The 20,422-nt window shown below is 39.0% G+C and overlaps 1 protein-coding gene across 1 annotated transcript in view; it reads left to right on the forward strand.

Moving 5' to 3' along the window:
* The window catches only part of DTL (denticleless E3 ubiquitin protein ligase homolog), a 49,032-nt gene extending 32,745 nt beyond the window's left edge, over positions 1-16,287 (forward strand). Inside the window, exons 12-15 of the mRNA XM_063303223.1 lie at positions 5,107-5,196; positions 6,235-6,370; positions 9,144-9,958; positions 15,708-16,287. Coding sequence (XP_063159293.1) covers positions 5,107-5,196; positions 6,235-6,370; positions 9,144-9,958; positions 15,708-15,773 — 1,107 coding nt within the window. The 3' untranslated portion in view covers positions 15,774-16,287. The remainder of the gene's footprint in view (positions 1-5,106; positions 5,197-6,234; positions 6,371-9,143; positions 9,959-15,707) is intronic.
* Positions 16,288-20,422: the final 4,135 nt, after the last annotated feature.

The following is a 20,422-nucleotide window of genomic DNA, read 5'->3' on the forward strand; positions in this document are numbered from 1 at the left end:
TGGGAGAAAACAACTAGTTATTCTGGTGGATGAACTTAATCAGAACCTAGATTAGAGGAACATGCTTCTCTAAGCTCTATTGGACCTCTCAGTGGCATCTGATACCAATCATGGTTTCCTGCTGGACTGTCTGCAAAGACTGTGAGTCAGGTGCACTGTTTTACAATGGTTCTGCTCCTTAAACAGGCAGTTCAAGACAGTAAATATTGGGGAACTGTGCTTGAATCTGGTTTTTGCAGGGAAGCTACTAGATTTGGGGTAGGGTGTCATTAATATCTGATGACATTCAATTATACGTCTGTACCCCAAGTCAAACCAGAGATGTCATGGAAAACTTAACACTGGAGGCTGTCAGGGTCTGGATGAAGCAAAACAAGCACAAGTTAAATCCTATGAAGATCAAGTTGCTCTTTGTCAACAAGCTTTCTGATAATCCAGTAGCATGAATTCAGGTAGTTTTTCTAGACTGAGCTATGCCTCCACTGAGGGAGTTGGCTTATGATGTGGTCCTCCTGAACTCCTGGCTCCTAACTAAACAGCAGATGGTGGTCATAGGAAGGGGGCTTTGGCCCAGCTTTGGCTGATACGTTGTTTGTGGCCCTACCTCAACTAGGATATTCTGATGACAATAACTCACTTCTTGATCAACTCATGACTGAACTGCTGCAAAAGCTGTACTTTTGGGGCATCCTTTGGACACAATCCAGAAGCTGCAATTGGTCAGGAATGCAGCAGCCAAACTGCTAGCAGGGCAACCTTGCCATTGTAGCAAGTCACTGATCTGGTTTCCAGAATTGGGCTTCTGAGTCCAATTCAAAGTACTGGTGATTATCTACAAATAGTATACAGTGTAGCATTGGATTATATCAGATACCTCCTTGCCAATATTCATTCTGCCCATTCAGTCCAAACATCTCAAGAAGGACTGCTGAGAGTCCCCCTTCATAGGAAAAACATGGGATTTGGGATGGGTGGTGGACCTTTTCTGACATCATACCCATTCTCAGAAACATGTCTTCTCCAGATATATGGCAATTTCTGTCTTTGCATTCTTTTTTATTCTATTGTGCTTTTGATCCTAACTGACTATAGATGTTCATCTTGGTATGTTTGTATGTTTTGTTTTAACTGCTGTTTTGTCTTTTCTATCTTGTATACTACCCAGAGCCTCATGATTGAGGCAGTCTGCAAATATTGTAAATGTAAATTTGCCTGAGAGTAAGTCTCACCAAAATAGAATAAACTATTTTGATTCTGATTTAAGAGAACTTGTATATGTAGAAAAGTACATTTGCATGCATACTATGTAAAAACTCAGATGATTATGAAATCATATTTTCTGCATACTTTATCAAGCTCCTCTGCTTCATGGTTTTGAAAAAATACTTAAAATGCATGTTCTCAAAGCCTCATAATATTCAATATACTGATATACTGAATTGGTTGAGGGAAATTTTGCACGCTGTAATTCCTGTGCCCTTTATGACTCAGAATAGTCTGAAGGCACATATTTACAGAGCTGAAGATAAGCAGGTCTAACCCTATAAGCTCTTTGAGTGGGAGCTGTCTTGAAAGTTAGAAGTAAGCTACTCTGAACTATGTAACCCTTACAGCAGGGTTCAGTGTGACGGAAAAACCGATACTGCTTCATTCTCTTTTCCAACCCTCTTTTCTTCTCCTCTTTGACTAATGCCACTTCAGATTAAATTATTTGAAAATGGAAATATTGCACTTGAAACAAAAAGAACTCATTTGTGCTTTGTTGTTGTTTATTCGTTTAGTCGCTTCCGACTCTTCATGACTTCATGGACCAGCCCACGCCAGAGCTTCCTGTCGGTCGTCAACACCCCCAGCTCCCCCAGGGACGAGTCCGTCACCTCTAGAATATCATCCATCCATCTTGCCTTTGGTCGGCCCCTCTTCCTTTTGCCTTCCACTCTCCCTAGCATCAGCATCTTCTCCAGGGTGTCCTGTCTTCTCATTATGTGGCCAAAGTATTTCAGTTTTGCCTTTAATATCATTCCCTCAAGTGAGCAGTCTGGCTTTATTTCCTGGAGGATGGACTGGTTGGATCTTCTTGCAGTCCAAGGCACTCTCAGAATTTTCCTCCAACACCACAGTTCAAAAGCATCGATCTTCCTTCGCTCAGCCTTCCTTATGGTCCAGCTCTCACAGCCATATGTTACTACAGGGAACACCATTGCTTTAACTATGCGGGCCTTTGTTGTCAGTGTGATGTCTCTGCTCTTAACTATTTTATCGAGATTTGTCATTGCTCTTCTTCCAAGGATTAAGCGTCTTCTGATTTCCTGACTGCAGTCAGCATCTGCAGTAATCTTTGCACCTAGGAATACAAAGTCTTTCACTGCTTCTACATTTTCTCCCTCTATTTGCCAGTTATCAATCAAGCTGGTTGCCATAATCTTGTTTTTTTTGAGATTTAGCTGCAAGCCAGCTTTTGCACTTTCTTCTTTCACCTTCATCATAAGGCTCCTCAGTTCCTCTTCACTTTCAGCCATCAAAGTGGTATCATCTGCATATCTGAGATTGTTAATGTTTCTTCCAGAGATTTTAACTCCAGCCTTGGATTCCTCAAGGCCAGCTTGTCGCATGATGTGTTCTGCATACAAGTTGAATAGGTAGGGTGAGAGTATACAGCCCTGCCGTACTCCTTTCCCAATCTTAAACCAGTCTGTTGTTCCGTGGTCTGTTCTTACTGTTGCTACTTGGTCGTTATACAGATTCTTCAGGAGGCATACAAGATGACTTGGTATCCCCATACCACTAAGAACTTGCCACAATTTGTTATGGTCCACACAGTCAAAGGCTTTAGAATAGTCAATAAAACAGAAATAGATGTTTTTCTGAAACTCCCTGGCTTTTTCCATTATCCAGCGGATATTGGCAATTTGGTCTCTAGTTCCTCTGCCTTTTCTAAACCCAGCTTGTACGTCTGGCAATTCTCGCTCCATGAACTGCTGAAGTCTACCTTGCAGGATCTTGAGCATTACCTTACTGGCATGTGAAATGAGTGCCACTGTTCGATAGTTTGAACATTCTTTAGTGTTTCCCTTTTTTGGTATGGGGATATAAGTTGATTTTTTCCAGTCTGATGGCCATTCTTGTGTTTTCCAAATTTGCTGGCATATAGCATGCATTACCTTGACAGCATCATCTTGCAAGATTTTGAACAGTTCAGCTGGGATGCCGTCGTCTCCTGTTGCCTTGTTATTAGCAATGCTTCTTAAGGCCCACTCAACCTCACTCTTCAGGATGTCTGGCTCTAGCTCACCGACCACACTGTCAAAGCTATCCCCGATATTGTTATCCTTCCTATACAGGTTTTCTGTATATTCTTGCCACCTTCTCTTGATCTCTTCTTCTTCTGTTAGGTCCTTGCCATCTTTGTTTTTGATCATACCCATTTTGGCCTGGAATTTACCTCCAATGTTTCTAATTTTCTGGAAGAGGTCTCTTGTCCTTCCTATTCTATTGTCTTCTTCCACTTCCGCGCATTGCTTGTTTAAAAATAATTCCTTATCTCTTCTGGCTAACCTCTGGAATTTTGCATTTAATTGGGCATATCTCCCCCTATCACTGTTGCCTTTTGCTTTCCTTCTTTCTTGGGCTACTTCTAGTGTCTCAGCAGACAGCCATTTTGCCTTCTTGGTTTTCTCTTTCTTTGGGATGTATTTTGTTGCCGCCTCCTGAACAATGCTGCCAACTTCTGTCCAGAGTTCTTCCGGGACCCTATCTACTAAGTCCAGTCCCTTAAATCGATTCTTCACCTCCACTGCATATTCCTTAGGAATATTAGTGAGGTCATATCTAGCTGATCTGTGGGTCTTCCCTAATCTCTTTAGTCTGATCCTAAATTGTGCAAGAAGAAGTTCGTGATCTGAACTACAGTCAGCTCCAGGCCTTGTTTTTACCGACTGTACAGATGTCCGCCACCTTTGGCTGCAAAGGATGTAATCAATCTGATTTCGGTGTTGTCCATCTGGTGAAGTCCATGTATAAAGCCGTCTCTTAGGTTGTTGGAAGAGAGTGTTTGTTATGCAGAGTGAATTGTCTTGGCAAAATTCTATCAGCCTGTGTCCTGCTTCGTTTTGTTCTCCCAGGCCATACTTACCTGTAATTCGAGGTGTTATTTGACTGCCCACCTTAGCATTCCAGTCTCCCGTGATGAAAATAACATCTCTTTTAGGCGTGTTGTCCAGTAGGTGCTGCAGATCCTCATAGAACTGCTCTACTTCAGCTTCTTCAGCATTTGTGGTTGGGGCGTATATTTGGATCATTTGTGCTACCATGGTTTTATGCTGAGAATTTGAAGAAAAGTAATCAAGAATCCATGATGATCAAGGCTGCTCAATGGACATCACAAGAGATCTGTGTGTGTATTTTAAGTTTATAGGTTGAGAAAACATAATACAAGTTTTCAAAGAAAGTTCATCAGCCTTATATATCAAGATATGTGTGAAAGAGCATGGGAAATGGCTTTAGAAATCAAGCCATGATCTAGAATGGCAATATGTGAACCATATTTCTAGTGGCTGGAAGTAGAAGTTCAGTGTGCTGCATAATGCTTCAACTTACCTTACAATGAAGAATTGGCAAAACTATTAGGAAAAATTGTTCAAAATTTGAACTGTTCATTTTCCTAATTTTATCTGGGTTTAGCTTTTCACTTTAATCTGGGTTTAGCTTTTGTACATTTTGTACACAAATGGAGTTTAGCTTACAGATGTAGCTACTGTGTTTATACATTTCTTCAGGGTGTGTTTGGTTAAAGGACAAAAGGAAGTAGACAGACCAACACTACATGGTAGAAGCCGTTCTTTGATAATTTTGTGTCAGCCTTCTCTAACCTGAATTCTCTAGATACGTTGAACTACAATTTGCAGCTAAGAATGACTGGAATTGTGATCCAACCAATCTGGGCATCAGCTAGCAATGTTTGCTATAGTGAAAAGCCAGAGAATAGTGAGAACTTCTAGATGTCTAGAAGTTCAAGTGTCCTACCTTCCCATTGTGTCCCTTGTGTGAGTCATAAAATGAGCAATAACCTTACCTGAATTATTTTTTTTAATTCTTGTGTTTCTATAGGTATCTGAACCCCAACTTCCTCCCATGGTACTTCATGGCCACCTGCAAGAGGTCACTTCTGTTGCCTGGTGTCCATCTGACTTCACTAAGGTTTCTTTCTGGTGTTTTGTTTTGTTTTAGTTCTGTTCCATTGTCTTTCTTTTTGCAAATGTGACTACTTTCTCTTGTTTTTAAAACATGGATGGCTGTTCTTCATGAAGGTTCTTCATTCCAGACATTTTTTTCTACCTGATTCCCTATACCTATCTCCACACTTTCCCTAGAAGTCTTTGGTCCCCAGTTAGCTTCTACCCCTTTTCATCATGCAGATTAACTGTGTATATAGAAATTAGTTCTTGCAATATTGTAAAGAATAATGCAACGAAATGGAATTCTGATCAGAAGTAAGGACACTGAGTTTGATAGGACTTCCTAAGTGAATGCAGCATGGCTGATTATCTTTTTCTATGCTGAGGCCTGCATTCACCCTATATATAGACATGGAGCATACTGTAAATATAGGCAAGACTAGAAAAAAAAATCACTAGGCTTTCGGCTTCATTTAACAATACAGGTAGTCCTTGCTTAACAACCATTTGTTTAGTGACGGTTCAGACTTATGACGGTGCTGAAAAAGCTGACCTGCGACTGGTCATCACACTTTCGGTCATTGCAGTGTCCCCATGGTCATATGATCACGATTTGGGTGCTTGGCAACTGTCAAAGCCTCCTATGGTCATGTGATCGCCATTTTTGACCTTCCCGGCTAGCTTCTGGCAAGCAAAATCAGTGGGGGACCACGTGATTTGTTTAACAACCATGTGGTTTGCTTAACAGCTGCTGCAAAAGAGGTTGTAAAATTGGGTCAGATTTGCTTAATGATCGCTTCACTTAGCAACCAAAATTCTGGTCCCAATTGTGGTCATTAAGCAAGGATTACCTGTATTGATTCCATCAGTCAGTCAATAATGGGCAAAACGGATTTTTTAGGGGGTGTTACTTGAAAGGGATGTCTGAAAATATCTGCTCCACCCAGTCTAGGTACTGCAAATCGGGTAGCAAGGGCCATATGCAGCCAGTAAATTGCCCACTCCAATCTTTAATATTCCATATTTTAAACAGTGCACTATTTGTCATGCTATTTTGCAGATTTCCACTTGTTCAGATGACAACACTGTCAAAATTTGGCGCTTGAGGCACAGCACCAAAGAAGAGACCTGTATAGATAAAAGCAGCTTGGTTGGTTGGACTGATCAAAAGAGAGTGGTAGAACAAACCAGAATAGGTGGGGCCTTGTGAATTAATGACAGCTTTTGTCTAATGTGGATTTAGATCTTAGAAAACTGTTATTTACAAAATAAATCACAAAACATAATTTATTCCTATTTTTCTAAGTTCAGTCTGTATGAATCATGCAAAGAGAGTACTGTATCAGTTTTATGTTACAGTGTACACTAGTAATGGGAAGAGCTAAAAAGCTGCATAGGCTCTACTGCAATTCCCATATACAACCAATTTGGTCCATGAGTACATTTGCCAAACATAAAAATTAAAAGTATACAAAACTGAAAGGGCAATAGTACTCAAAAGAATATATTGGATTGGATTTTATAATAAAATAGGACTATTCCAGAAAATAAAACCTATGTTTCAATCAATATCAAGATTTCTGAAGTAGTTTTTCTAGAAATAGGCTAGTTTAATAATCAGTGCAGTATTTCAAATTATTCTAAATCTATCTGAAACTGAAGGTGTTATAGGTTGTTTCCAATATCCTAAATATAAAGGTTTTTACCATTAGTTAACACTTGGTTCTATCTAAACAAATTCACTAATTTCTTCCAAGAGTAGAGCAATATATTTTGAATTCAACCTATCATGCAACAAATGAGAGGCTATTTCTCCAGTATTTTTTATTTTTTTAATAAATAATCATGTTTCAAGTATGTTTTTTAAAAACACACACACCAAGATTTTGGAGATATCAACCCCCCTGTCTAATACTGAGTTCATAAAACAGTGTTGAGAGAAGGTACCATTTCTCCAAGAACAAAATGTTTCATTTTATTTAAATGAAAAGGGAGAAATACAGTGATCAATTAAAAAGGAATGTCCTGCAGGAAATTCAATTGCTGTCTAAGCTTCTGGAATTATTAAGGGTTTGAAGATCTCCCAGAGTTTCATATACTTTATATCGTAGAACTCCAGATCCCTATGATGTCATAACAGCAAAAGCTGTAATATGTACATAGTTAGTGTTAAAGAATTCTTAACTAACCATGCTATCTTTGGCAAGAGCTGTTTATTTGTGCATTGCCTACCTGGAACAATCTAAGAATATAATCTTCAAATATAATTTCCTGGTTCAGACCAGACTCATATAATAATAAAACTATTTTTATCTAATTCCCTTGTGTTTATCCAAATATTGGATAAACAGGAATGTTAGTTATATGGCATTGTGTTGACGGACCAGAACTAGGCTTCTTTACCATTTCTCCTTCAAAGATATGAAATAGGAAGCAAGGATAGAAATAGATAAGCTGAATTCTTGTTATGTATATTCATATTACTTTATATACTGCCACTGGTGTATAAATAGCATTTGACAGAGTTGTAGCAAGGCATATTTCTTTACTCCTCAAATGTATTATATAAGAACAGTGTCCTTAACTCTAACTAACTGGCAAAGAGGGGGTAGAAGTACAGGGTAAAGAGTGTATTGCTAGACATTAGTCTTGGATAACAGTTGGAATTGTTACCCATAAAGAAAATATGGAGAACTAGGATTTTCAGCATGAATACCTGAAGTTCTTGTTTTTTTTTAACATAATGCAGAACTTGCAGGCTGTAATATCCCAGCCTGTTGTTAAACTTAGTTTTATAAGAGGGCCTTCAATTCTATTCCCTATCCATCATCAATCTATCAACTGCAGCTCACAGCACAATCATATGTGATAGTTTTCTTTAAAAAAAAAAAGTCATATGATACACTTACAAGGAAGTCCCAAATAAAAAATTATGGTGGTATCTATGAGTGACTTTTGCAGATGGCATATTTCTAGCTGTAGGAATGGCAGTAAGATTGTTCTGTAAACATAAAATTCCTATGCAGGAAACTTGCAGAACAATAGGAGGGTATGTGCCAGTTCTCTTTCATGCTATGAGTATCTCACGTGCGCATATACGTCATTGTTCTCTTAGGAAACTTTAAAAGAATCACTTCCTATTCCCATAGATAAAGAAGAGGGCTATTTAATCCTTTGGTTTGAAAACTATGTGTGTGCTGCATCTTTATCAAGCTGGCAATAGTGTTATATAAAATGTCTTACCTCCTTATTTGTTTTTTCCTGAACCAGCTTAGAAATGGAAAAGGAAGTCCATGAGCTTCGCAAACATAAGCAGGGTTCCTTTTGGGACTTTGGGTCTTGGACACAAAGCACATGTGAAATGCATAATAGTTATTTGCACTGATTTCATTATTGCCTTAAACCAAGTTCTATTTCAGGGCTGTCTGGATAAAAGCATGCAAACTGTTAGTATCCCCCCACTCCCCTTCGTTGGCCAGACAGCGGTGCTGTGGCTGCCCAGGAATTACATATGCACAGGTTTTGCTAATAGGCTTTCTGAGTACTTGAGATTTTAATATTTGGAAAAGAGATGCAGAGACGTTTACCATTTATTTTTATGCTTGAGAATGCAGAGGGAAATTCTGCACGGAAAAGGAATTCCTTGAGCAGGGTGTTTGTACTTTGTGCAGCTGCCTGATCTCTTCAGACATTTTAATTAATTAATCCTTTTGTGCCTTCTTCATCTTTTACCACAAAAACTCTTGCCAAGATGCACTGAATTTTTCAAGAGTAAAGTATTTCCGAAGTAACTTTATATACAATCTCCTAAGCAGCAATTCTCAGGATGCCTACTAAGAAACCATAGAAAAATCTCTTCAAGTCTGAGTTAGTCAGATTCGAGATATTCAAATATGTCTAATGCAACATTGCTTTATTCTTCCCACATGTTACTTTATCTTCATTAAAGCTGCTTTGCTTCCCTTTTAGGAGATCTTAGCAGCAGGCATGGTACTCCACCTAAAGTTCTTCCAGTAGGCAGCCCTCTTATATCTTCACCACAGCCAGCTGCTTGTGCTCCAACTTATACAGGAGATCTTCCTCTTCCTACCAACACACCAACATCATCTTCTGCCAAGACACCAACCATCTCGACCTTCACTCCTGCAAAGCCGAAAGCTACTTCAAGCACCTCATCCAAACTAGTGCTTCCTTCAACTACGTCCATTCGACAATGGGCTACAAAGACTCCAAATTCATCTCCCCCTATAAAGGAAAGAAAAATACTTTCTCCACAGATAGCTGTAGCAGAAATTCCTGACACTGCCTTTGCTTCCAGGTCATCACATTTGAGGTCAGAAACACGTGCCAAAAGAAGGCTAGAATCCAGTAGGGAAGAAGATATGTGTCTCAAAAGCTGTAACTGTGTGACTGAACTTCACCCAGAGTCTAAAAAATCCAGACTGGAACAATTCACTTTGGCAGTAGGTTCAAAACCTTGCAGAAAAGACTGCCTGACTCTCAGTGGACAAGTGCAAGATATTCAAAGCCTGAAAGAGCCTTTTTCTCCTGGAAATCCTTGTTCTTCTGCCACCTGTCTAAATTTTCCACATCTTAACAAGACATCTTGTGAGAAGATAGATGACAAAGAGAATGGTTCTCCTGACAAAAGAAACTGGCTGTTTAATTTGGGAAATAAACTACGAACTAACAAGATGAATAACTCAAGTGGGTCATCCCTATCATTACAGAATCTAAGCACAAAACGAGTGGAAGCTAGGACAGGAGCCACATCACCAGGTCCTGTAAGTAAATTAAGCATGGTTGCTATAACACCTTTGTTAATTTGGTCAAAAGCCTTCTTACAGGTATTACATATTACAATAGAGGCAACTTCCATGCTACCATCTAGCAAAACCAGTCTCTTTGCCATAGAAAAGTAGGGAGAGAGTGCTGAACCAATCTCCCACTTCTGACCTTTAAAGATAGTACAAACACCTCACTTAAATGCATCGCCCGATATAGTATATTTTCAAATGTATTGTATTTCAATATCAAAGTCAATATTGTATGGCCAAAGAACATCACTATGGTATATAACATTGGCAAAGATGGGCGAAGTGGCGCATTCTTGGGAGCATACAAGTGGCTTGAAGAATCTCAAATACTGACTTTGCTGGACAGCTTATTTTAATATATAACCAATGGGTGTCAAAGCTCAGAATAAATGTGATTTTTTTTTTATGCTGTCTGCCTTTCTTGCTATCCTTTTAAAGTCCTTAATGAGCCTTGTGGCAAAGGACAGGAAACAACCCAGGGAAACAAGTCATCCATTATTATCATAATTTCCTTTCCTCTTTGGGGCTGGCAGGGCAGTTGCATCTGTGAATACTGTAATAGAAATGGAAATACTGACAACAGGCTCCTATCTTCAATTTGCTTTGAAGTAAAGGTACTCAATTGTCAGAAATGTGTTTCCAAAACAGAGAACTAAAGCATGAATAGAACTTCTGCCTCCTGAATAGCCCAACTTGCTGTGCAGGCCGGTTTTTCTATACAGCAGATGTTTGTACCTATAGAAATGTGGAATTTGTATTCTTTATCTGCAGAGTCTGGATGAATTTTATGCTTGCTGTCTTTTGTTCTATGTTCTAAAACTGATGGTCAGGCTTTATAACATAGATTTATAATAGAAAAGAAGTCCATGGAGAGGATATGGGGATTTTTTCAAGATGTAAGGCTAGTAGTGGCTTAATACATGTGCTTTCATTTTTTTTAAATCCCACTTACCGACGTGAAGCAGAAAAGCATGCTACTGTGATTTGATGGTTTGCCCATTACCAAAATTCCCTAACGCCAAGGGCCTTACAGCACTGGGTTCAAATCCTTGTTCAACTATATGTAGCATTATGAGAATAGACAGTATTTAAATGATTGTGTGTGCATGAATAAATATAGGTGCATGCATACACACACACACACATATACCTATGTATCTCTGTCTTACCATGTAAGCTGCTGTTGTTTATTCGTTTAGTCGCTTCCGACTCTTCGTGACTTCATGGGCCAGCCCACGCCAAAGCTTCCTGTCGGTCGTCAACACCCCCAGCTCCCCCAGGGACGAGTCCGTCACCTCTAGAATATCATCCATCCACCTTGCCCTTGGTCGGCCCCTCTTCCTTTTGCCTTCCACTCTCCCTAGCATCAGCATCTTCTCCAGGGTGTCCTGTCTTCTCATTATGTGGCCAAAGTATTTCAGTTTTGCCTTTAATATCATTCCCTCAAGTGAGCAGTCTGGCTTTATTTCCTGGAGGATGGACTGGATTGATCTTCTTGCAGTCCAAGGCACTCTCAGAATTTTCCTCCAACACCACAGTTCAAAAGCATCGATCTTCCTTCTCTCAGCCGGAATGGTCCAGCTCTCGCAGCCATATGTTACTACGGGGAACACCATTGCTTTAACTATGCAGACCTTTGTTGTCAGTGTGATGTCTCTGCTCTTAACTATTTTATCGAGATTGGTCATTGCTCTTCTCCCAAGGATTAAGCATCTTCTGATTTCCTGACTGCAGTCAGCATCTGCAGTAATCTTCGCACCTAGAAATACAAAGTCTTTCACTGCTTCTACTTTTCTCCCTCTATTTGCCAGTTATCAATCAAGCTGGTTGCCATAATCTTGGTTTTTTTGAGGTTTAGCTGCAAGCCAGCTTTTGCACTTTCTTCTTTCACCTTCATCATAAGGCTCCTCAGTTCTTCGCTTTCAGCCATCAGAGTGGTGGTATCTGCATATCTGAGATTGTTAATGTTTCTTCCAGCGATTTTAACTCCAGCCTTGGATTCCTCAAGCCCAGCATGTTGCATGATGTGTTCTGCGTACAAGTTGAATAGGTAGGGTGAGAGTATACAGCCCTGCCGTACTCCTTTCCCAATCTTAAACCAGTCCGTTGTTCCGTGGTCTGTTCTTACTGTTGCTACTTGGTCGTTATACAGATTCTTCAGGAGGCATACAAGATGACTTGGTATCCCCATACCGCTAAGAACTTGCCACAATTTGTTATGGTCCACACAGTCAAAGGCTTTAGAATAGTCAATAAAACAGAAATAGATGTTTTTCTGAAACTCCCTGGCTTTTTCCATTATCCATCGGATATTGGCAATTTGGTCCCTAGTTCCTCTGCCTTTTCTAAACCCAGCTTGTACATCTGGCAATTCTCGCTCCATGAATTGCTGAAGTCTACCTTGCAGGATCTTGAGCATTACCTTACTGGCATGTGAAATGAGTGCCACTGTTCGATAGTTTGAACATTCTTTAGTGCTTCCCTTTTTTGGTATGGGGATATAAGTTGATTTTTTCCAGTCTGATGGCCATTCTTGTTTTTTCCAAATTTGCTGGCATATAGCATGCATTACCTTGACAGCATCATCTTGCAAGATTTTGAACAGTTCAGCTGGGATGCGGTTGTCTCCTGCTGCCTTGTTATTAGCAATGCTTCTTAAGGCCCATTCAACCTCACTCTTCAGGATGTCTGGCTCTAGCTCACTGACCACACCGTCAAAGCTATCCCCGATATTGTTATCCTTCCTATACAGGTCTTCCGTATATTCTTGCCACCTTTTCTTGATCTCTTCTTCTTCTGTTAGGTCCTTGCCATCTTTGTTTTTGATCATACCCATTTTTGCCTGGAATTTACCTCCGATGTTTCTAATTTTATGGAAGAGGTCTCCTGTCCTTCCTATTCCATTGTCTTCTTCCACTTTCGCGCATTGCTTGTTTAAAAATAATTCCTTATCTCTTCTGGCTAACCTCTGGAATTTTGCATTTAATTGGGCATATCTCCCCCTATCACTGTTGCCTTTTGCTTTCCTTCTTTCTTGGGCTACTTCTAGTGTCTCAGCAGACAGCCATTTTGCCTTCTTGGTTTTCTCTTTCTTTGGGATGTATTTTGTTGCCGCCTCCTGAACAATGTTGCGAACTTCTGTCCAGAGTTCTTCTGGGACCCTATCTACTAAGTCCAGTCCCTTAAATCTATTCTTCACCTCCACTGCATATTCCTTAGGAATATTAGTGAGCTCACATCTAGCTGATCTGTGGTTCTTCCCTACGCTCTTTAGTCTGATCCTAAATTGTGCAATAAGAAGTTCGTGATCGGAACTACAATCAGCTCCAGGTCTTGTTTTTACCGACTGTATAGATGTTCACCACCTTTGGCTGCAAAGGATGTAGTCAATCTGATTTTGGTGTTGTCCATCTGGGGAAGTCCATGTATAAAGCCGTCTCTTAGGTTGCTGGAAGAGAGTGTTTGTTATGCAGAGTGAGTTGTCTTGGCAAAATTCTATCAGCCTATGTCCTGCTTCATTTTGTTCTCCCAGGCCATGCTTACCTGTAATTCCAGGTGTCATTTGACTGCCCACCTTAGCATTCCAGTCTCCTGTGATGAAAATAACATCTTTTAGGCGTATTGTCCAGTAGGTGCTGCAGATCCTCATAGAACTGCTCTACTTCAGCTTCTTCAGCATCTGTGGTTGGGGCGTATATTTGGATCACTGTGATGTTAGATGGCTTGCCCTGAATTCGAATTGAGATCATTCTATCATTTTTTGGATTGTATCCAAGCACTGCTGTAGCCACTTGACTATTAATTATGAAGGCTACTCCATTCCTTCTGTGGTCCTCTTGTCCACAGGAGTAGATCTGGTGGTCATTTGATGTGAAGTGGCCCATTCCAGTCCATTTCAGTTCACTGACGCCCAAAATGTCTATCTTGAATCTTGACATCTCACCAATAACCACATCCAATTTGCCCTGGCTCATAGATCTTACATTCCAGGTTCCAATGGTGTGTTGATCCTTAGAACATCGGATTCGCCGTTCACCACCAGCACCGTTGGCCACTAGCCGTCCTTTCGGCTTTGAGCTAGCTGCGTCATCACGTCTGGGGCTAGTTGAGCTCATCCTCTGTTCCTCCCCAGTAGCATTTTGACCATCTTCCGACCTGGGGGTCTCACCTTCCGATGGTATACCGACATATCTCTGGTTGTACTGATCCATTTAGTTTTCACGGCAAGAATACTGGGGTGGGTTGCCATTACCTTCCCCAGGGATCGCATTTAGTCTGACCTCTCTGTCATGACCTTCCCGTCTTGGGTGGCCCTTCACGGTTTAGCTCATGGCATCATTGAGGTGCTCAAGCTCCAGCACCATGACAAGGTAACGATCCTTTGCTGAAGACCAGGTAAGCTAAGGAAAAGAAAATAAGACTGAAATAATATAATACACTCTCCTGAGATCTATGGGGAAGAATGAGATATAATAACAATTTAGGAAAAATATGCTAGCAAAAGAAGTATATAACATGCTAAACAGGAACCTGATTAAACTATCTACAGTAAACTTTAACCGGAACTTAAGCAGCCGGCACTCTCAAGCAATCGGCCCAAAAATCGAACCGTAAAAAAACTGGTACTCTCAAGCAACTAGGAAAGAAACTGGCACTCTCAAGCAACCACCCAAAAAATCTGTATCTCTCTGCTGCCATCTAGTGGGTATTAGTGTTTAATAGTAACTCTCAAGCAACCAGAAACTACATTTATCCGGCGTCGACCAATCCCCATGGGTGCTGGTTAACTGTGAGTCTAATGTAATGCAGTGTGTATGTGAAGTAGTGTTGCTTAATATGGATGCGTATTAGTCCAAAATAACTGGAAGGACAGAGAGGGGGAAAGCCAACAGAAAGGAAATTCCCAAGTCAAGAAATCTATATACTAGTAAAACTCTCATTGCGTTTATCTGTTTGTACCCTCAAGTTAGCCCAAACAGTGCATTATACTGCAACAATTTTAAAATCAAGGTACCCAAAATCCAGCTTGCTGGGGAAGGTGACAACTGGGGAAGGCAATGGCAAACCGCCCCGATATAGTCTGCCAAGAAAACATTGCAAAAGCGGTGTCCCCCCAAAGGCTCAGACATGACTCAATGTTTGTACAGCGGACCTTTCACCACCTAAAATCCATTAACTTAAAGAATGCATAAAAAATCCAGGACCCATTACTCTGTGGAATTGAAATTTCCACAATGTTCAGACGAGTTTTATTTGCAAAGTTGTGGCTGTTGCAGCATCCCCGTGGTCACATGATCTGATTTCCGATGCTTCCTGCCAGCTTCCCACAAGCAAAGTCAATGGGGAAGTTGGCAGGAAGTCAGAAGTCGCTCCCACTCCTACTGCTTTTTTGCCAGCAGGAAGTGGTCATTCTGTTTATCTGTTTAGGTAAGTAAATACTGACTTATTATTGAAGTTCGTTTGCCACTACAATTATCTTTCTAATTATGATATATACTGTTCTTAGATGATCATGGGGCCATCCAACATTGGGGTAAAAAAATATGGTCAGCCTAAAATTTAATGTTCATTCTGGTCACATCAGACTGTACAACCTTTCTCTCAAAGGATAACCCAATGGGTCACAGTCTAGACTATGAACAGAACTGTAAGAATGAAACCTTTTGTGCTGATACTTATATCTGACTAGATATTCCTTTTGTTTTTAATCTCACAGATTATAACTACAATAACGATGAGGAAGATTTGCACATACTTCGAGCGAAAGTCACAGAAAAACTAAAGAACTGTGCTTTAGGTGTACCTTAAAGCTGAAAAGTACTTTATACTAATGCAGATGGATTTAGTTTTATCCACAAAAAAAGATACCCATGCATCTTAATTAAAATTAACACTTTCTGATTTTAATTTTTTCTATTTACTCTCTGTTGCATTTAATTAGGGCACTGACTAATGGAGATACAGTCTCAATGAATGAAACAGCTAATCTCTTTGATTTCAAGATTTAAGTTTTTTTCTTTTACAGTAAATTGCAACAAATGTTGTTTTCAAAGTCTTTTTGAATATACTTTTACCTGTTTGAATATACTATTTTCAGCATCTGCTTTTTAGCAAAGAAAATTTTAACTGCTAAATTAGCACATAATGCAAAAGGGAAAAAGAACCATCAACTCAAGAACGGTTTACTTGATCTTTGGGCTTGTACTGAAGGAAATGCCTTTATTTTGTGCTTCACAGTTTCCCACTGTTGTATTGGTGTAAAAATGTTGTTTTCCTATAAAGTACACTTTTCTTAACATTGCAATTCTTTTTCTTCTTTTGTAATGGAGCAGATAATAAGCAGGAGGGACAAAAACCTACTGTGCACTCCGGGAGGAAATCTGCTACTTGTATTACCATTCTGAGGCATGGTAATCAATCTGCAATTCAAAGAGGTGGTAAAGGCTATTTTTTTTTTTTGCTAAATGATTGTTTTGTATGAGCTTTTACCCTTTCATAAAACACTCAGGTTCCTAAAAATGGTATATGTTGTCAAGTACATCACATTAGGAATATATAGGTATAATTAACTGTCTACAAAAAATATCACTGTAATTTCATATCAAGGGATCATGTAGTGTTTCTCTTCAGTTCTTCCCTGATATGTGAAGTAATTAGTTATGTGATAGCTAAACAAATGTATATTCCTGGTGAAAAAAGGGGAACTTTATTTTTAATCAGCAATCCCCAAGGTCAATCAGTTACTGGCTCGCTGCAGAAAATAATTTGATCTTCTTTTAACACATTAGTTTTAAAATACCTTCCTATGTGTACTGACTAGTGACTGCTAATTCAGATCATATCCACATTAATAATTTGCATGGATGTGATGAAATTCTATATTCGCTTGTGCTCTGCTTTTACACAATTGCCACAATTATTTCTGATTAGCATGTCTTGATGTTTTCAGTCATTTTTCCTTCTCAATATTTGGTACATACCTATTTAAGGTATGTATTGTATGTGCTTTCTTCTGTAGATTCACTTCAGCTACAGTTTATTAGATTTGCAGATATCAGAGGACCCTTGTATTTACTACAAGTGGTCTAATGCAGCCATTTCTCTGAAATGTCTTCATTTCAGTTTTGCTGCAAGATACTTTATATATAACTTAGAGCTCTGCAGCCTGTTCCTATCCATGTTGACTTAGAAGCAAATCTTCTACTTTGTCAATGAAGGAGTGGGACATCATTCCCTTTTCCCCTTTTTCAGGCAAAATGTGTCATCAAAGATGATTAAATTGATTACAGAGAAATTTGACACAATTGTACTGTTGTTTTACATTTGGAGTCTGGAAGCACTAAAAATAAAAAATTAATGGGATTCTATGTGACAGTGTAAGGGTTAGATCAGCATCTACATAGAAAGAAAATACAATCTGCCCCAAACGCTCAGGTTTCTTCCACACATGAAACAGTTTCTCATACTCTTAACATAGAAACATTAGGAAACTGAAACAAAAGTTCTTATGCCTTTGTTGAATGTTTGGCTTGACAGGAACCTGCTAGGCCATAAATTGCTTAAGTACTTTAGATTAAACACTGATTGACATTAACAGTACCGGTCCTGCACCTACAAGGTAATCAGGTGTGTAAAACTAAATATATTTTCTCACCTATTCTGTGTGACATTGTCTCTGTGGCAGTTTTTTAAGGGCCCTGCTATAAAGTCTGTGTGATCGATTTTAAGAAAATGGGATATATTTCTACTGCCATTAAAAAACTGTCTTGAAGCATTGATTCAACCTTATATTTGCCTGACATTATTGCTAGGTGTATTAATTCGTCTATCTAAGTTGACAAATTGCAATTTATGACGGCCAGGGAAGCCAAAATTACAGTCAGCTGGGTTTTTTTTAGATATATCAATAATATAAGATCTGTTTCAAAAGACAAAATGGAAAATACATCCTGTGTGTATGTTAATAAATTACATGTACTTGCATGTTGGTGGGAAGCAGGCAATAGTATGTTAGCTTGCAAAGTAATTTCAAGATTAGAAATCCTAGTTTACAATGATGTGAGCATACTTGGGGTAAAACTGGTCTTTGATTGTGCTTCTGATCTACTGGCTAAAATGTGTCAAAACTGGCTGCTGTTATCCTTAAAATTAGGAAGGAATGCAAGGTATAACTAGAGTATACCTTTTAAATCTTGCTAAAATAAGTTATGTGACACTCTGATTTGAGCAAAATAAAGCTGATGAGTTTATCTGGTGGTCACTATGACATATGAAAGATGATTTGGAGTGTACGAAGAGTTAATATAAGGAGCTTGCGTTAACAAAGGGAGGAACGTTTCCTTTGTGAAACTAAGAAAAAGAGCATAGTAGATCTGAATGCATGTGGCCTGATACTGGTGCATGCAGGGAAGTGAAGGTACAGATTTAATTATGAGAGAAAGGGGGAGATAGATATACAGTAGACATAGAAACACATATTAATTGTTACCATTTAAGGTGTAGGTATGTATGAAAGTAGAAATTCATAGGTTGTTAATACTTGAATGTTGTGCTCCAAGGAATGTTGAGAATGGAAACACTAGATATGAGTTTTGAAAAAACTGCAACATTCTAAATCAATATAGTCCAGGAGAAAATTTATTCTGTTAGGTGACTTGAATGAATGAGTGGGAAAGAGGTGATAGAGTACAGAAAAAATTATTGGGCCATTTGGAGACTCAAGAATTAATAAGAATTGTGAGTGTTTGATAAGCATCTGCTTAGAAGAAGGTCAGTTTCAAATACATGGCTTAACCATAAGTCTATTTGTGTGTACATATGGAAAGGGAATGAATAAATAAGCATGATTGATTTGGTTGTTTATAATGAGAGACTGAGAATTAGCGAAAGATATGGAACGTGGGGGAGGTGACAAAAGCTCTGAATGCGGAACATACATTGTGAAGAGTAATCTTGGGAGAAAAGAAAGAAGTGATAGTAACTAGAGTGAAAGAATGACTGAAGAAAGTATGTGTCTTGTGTGAAAAAGTAGTTGCCAAGACGATTTATTAAAAAGGAAGTCTTAAATACTGTGAGAATGTTGAAAACGAATAAGCATGCAGGTATAACTGGAGAAATATTAATAGATGGGTATAGTTTGCTTAGGAAGTGGTTATGTGTGAAGTCTGCATCTGTGCTATTAAATTGGAAGAATACCATTCTTGTTTTCTTATATAAAGGGAAAAGTAGCACAAATGATACAAGTACAAGGGGATTACTTTGCTAAATGTCTGGGATGCTGTTTGGCAGAATTCTGAATGGAAGGGTATGAGGGGTGAGCAAAAGGAGGGAGGTAAAGTTCTGTGTCAGATAAGGAATGTGCAGACCAGATTTTTGGTCTTTAGATGGTCATTGAGAAAATGTACAAATATTTTATTGTATGTCTGCTGAATCAGAGAAAATGTTTTACAGTATAACTTTAATAGGACTTAATTCTAGAAAGTTTTGCACGAACATGGAGTTGGTTGGTTGTGGAATGCAATTAGAATGGAATATGATAGAAATAAAGTATGCAGGAATGTAAATAGAATGCTTAGTGAGTAGCTCAATATTGAACAAAGAATAAGACAAAGATTGTGATGTCCTCTTGGTTTAATGAATTTATTGATAAGTGTACAAGGAATGCTTGTAGGGGATCTATACTATTTTATGCAGATGATGTATGAAATGTACTTGTTATGCAGATAATACCATGGCAAAGAATCTGAATGATTTGCAGTGAATATTACATTGTATGATACAAGAATGAAGAACATGGATCTGAAAATTAATGTATCAAAGACCAAGCTCATTATATTTGAAAGATATGGTATATGGTCTTTTGTAAAGACTAACTATTGAAAGTGCAAATGGCTGGGTATAAGTGATGTTTGGAAGTAAGGGTTAGGTACTGTATATTGGGGAAACAAAAGTAGGGAATGAATCACAAAACAAATGCATGAAGAAAAATTAATAGGATGAGATATATGTTAATGGTTTTCCTACTAACAGATTAAGGTGCTATTGTGTCTAATCATTTTGGCCGGGTGCAGAGGTTGAATTCAACTGCCCCCTTTTCGAATGTTAATTATTGCACCTGGGGGGAGGAACCTGCCCGGACTTGTTTCAGTTCCTCTTTTTCTCTCTGCCGGCATGTAGCAAGCCAGGCTTGCTCTCAATGAGAGCTAAGTCCTTTAAATATGTTTTGCTTTCTGTAAATAAATTATTTTTATAGAAATGCCTGGTGTGTGACTTTTCTGATCTCTCCTGGGCTAAAGGCTTTCCCAGCAATCTGCCAACAGGTTATGGGCCCAGTGAGCAGCCCAGTAAGCCCAGTAAAACCCAGAGAGAAAAGAGAGATCAGCTCCACACCTCATGCACAATTTAAAGGCAGGTAGCAAAGACCTGTGAAGA

The sequence above is a fragment of the Candoia aspera genome, chromosome 1, assembly GCF_035149785.1.
Source record: "Candoia aspera isolate rCanAsp1 chromosome 1, rCanAsp1.hap2, whole genome shotgun sequence".
NCBI classification, from domain to species: domain Eukaryota; kingdom Metazoa; phylum Chordata; class Lepidosauria; order Squamata; family Boidae; genus Candoia; species Candoia aspera.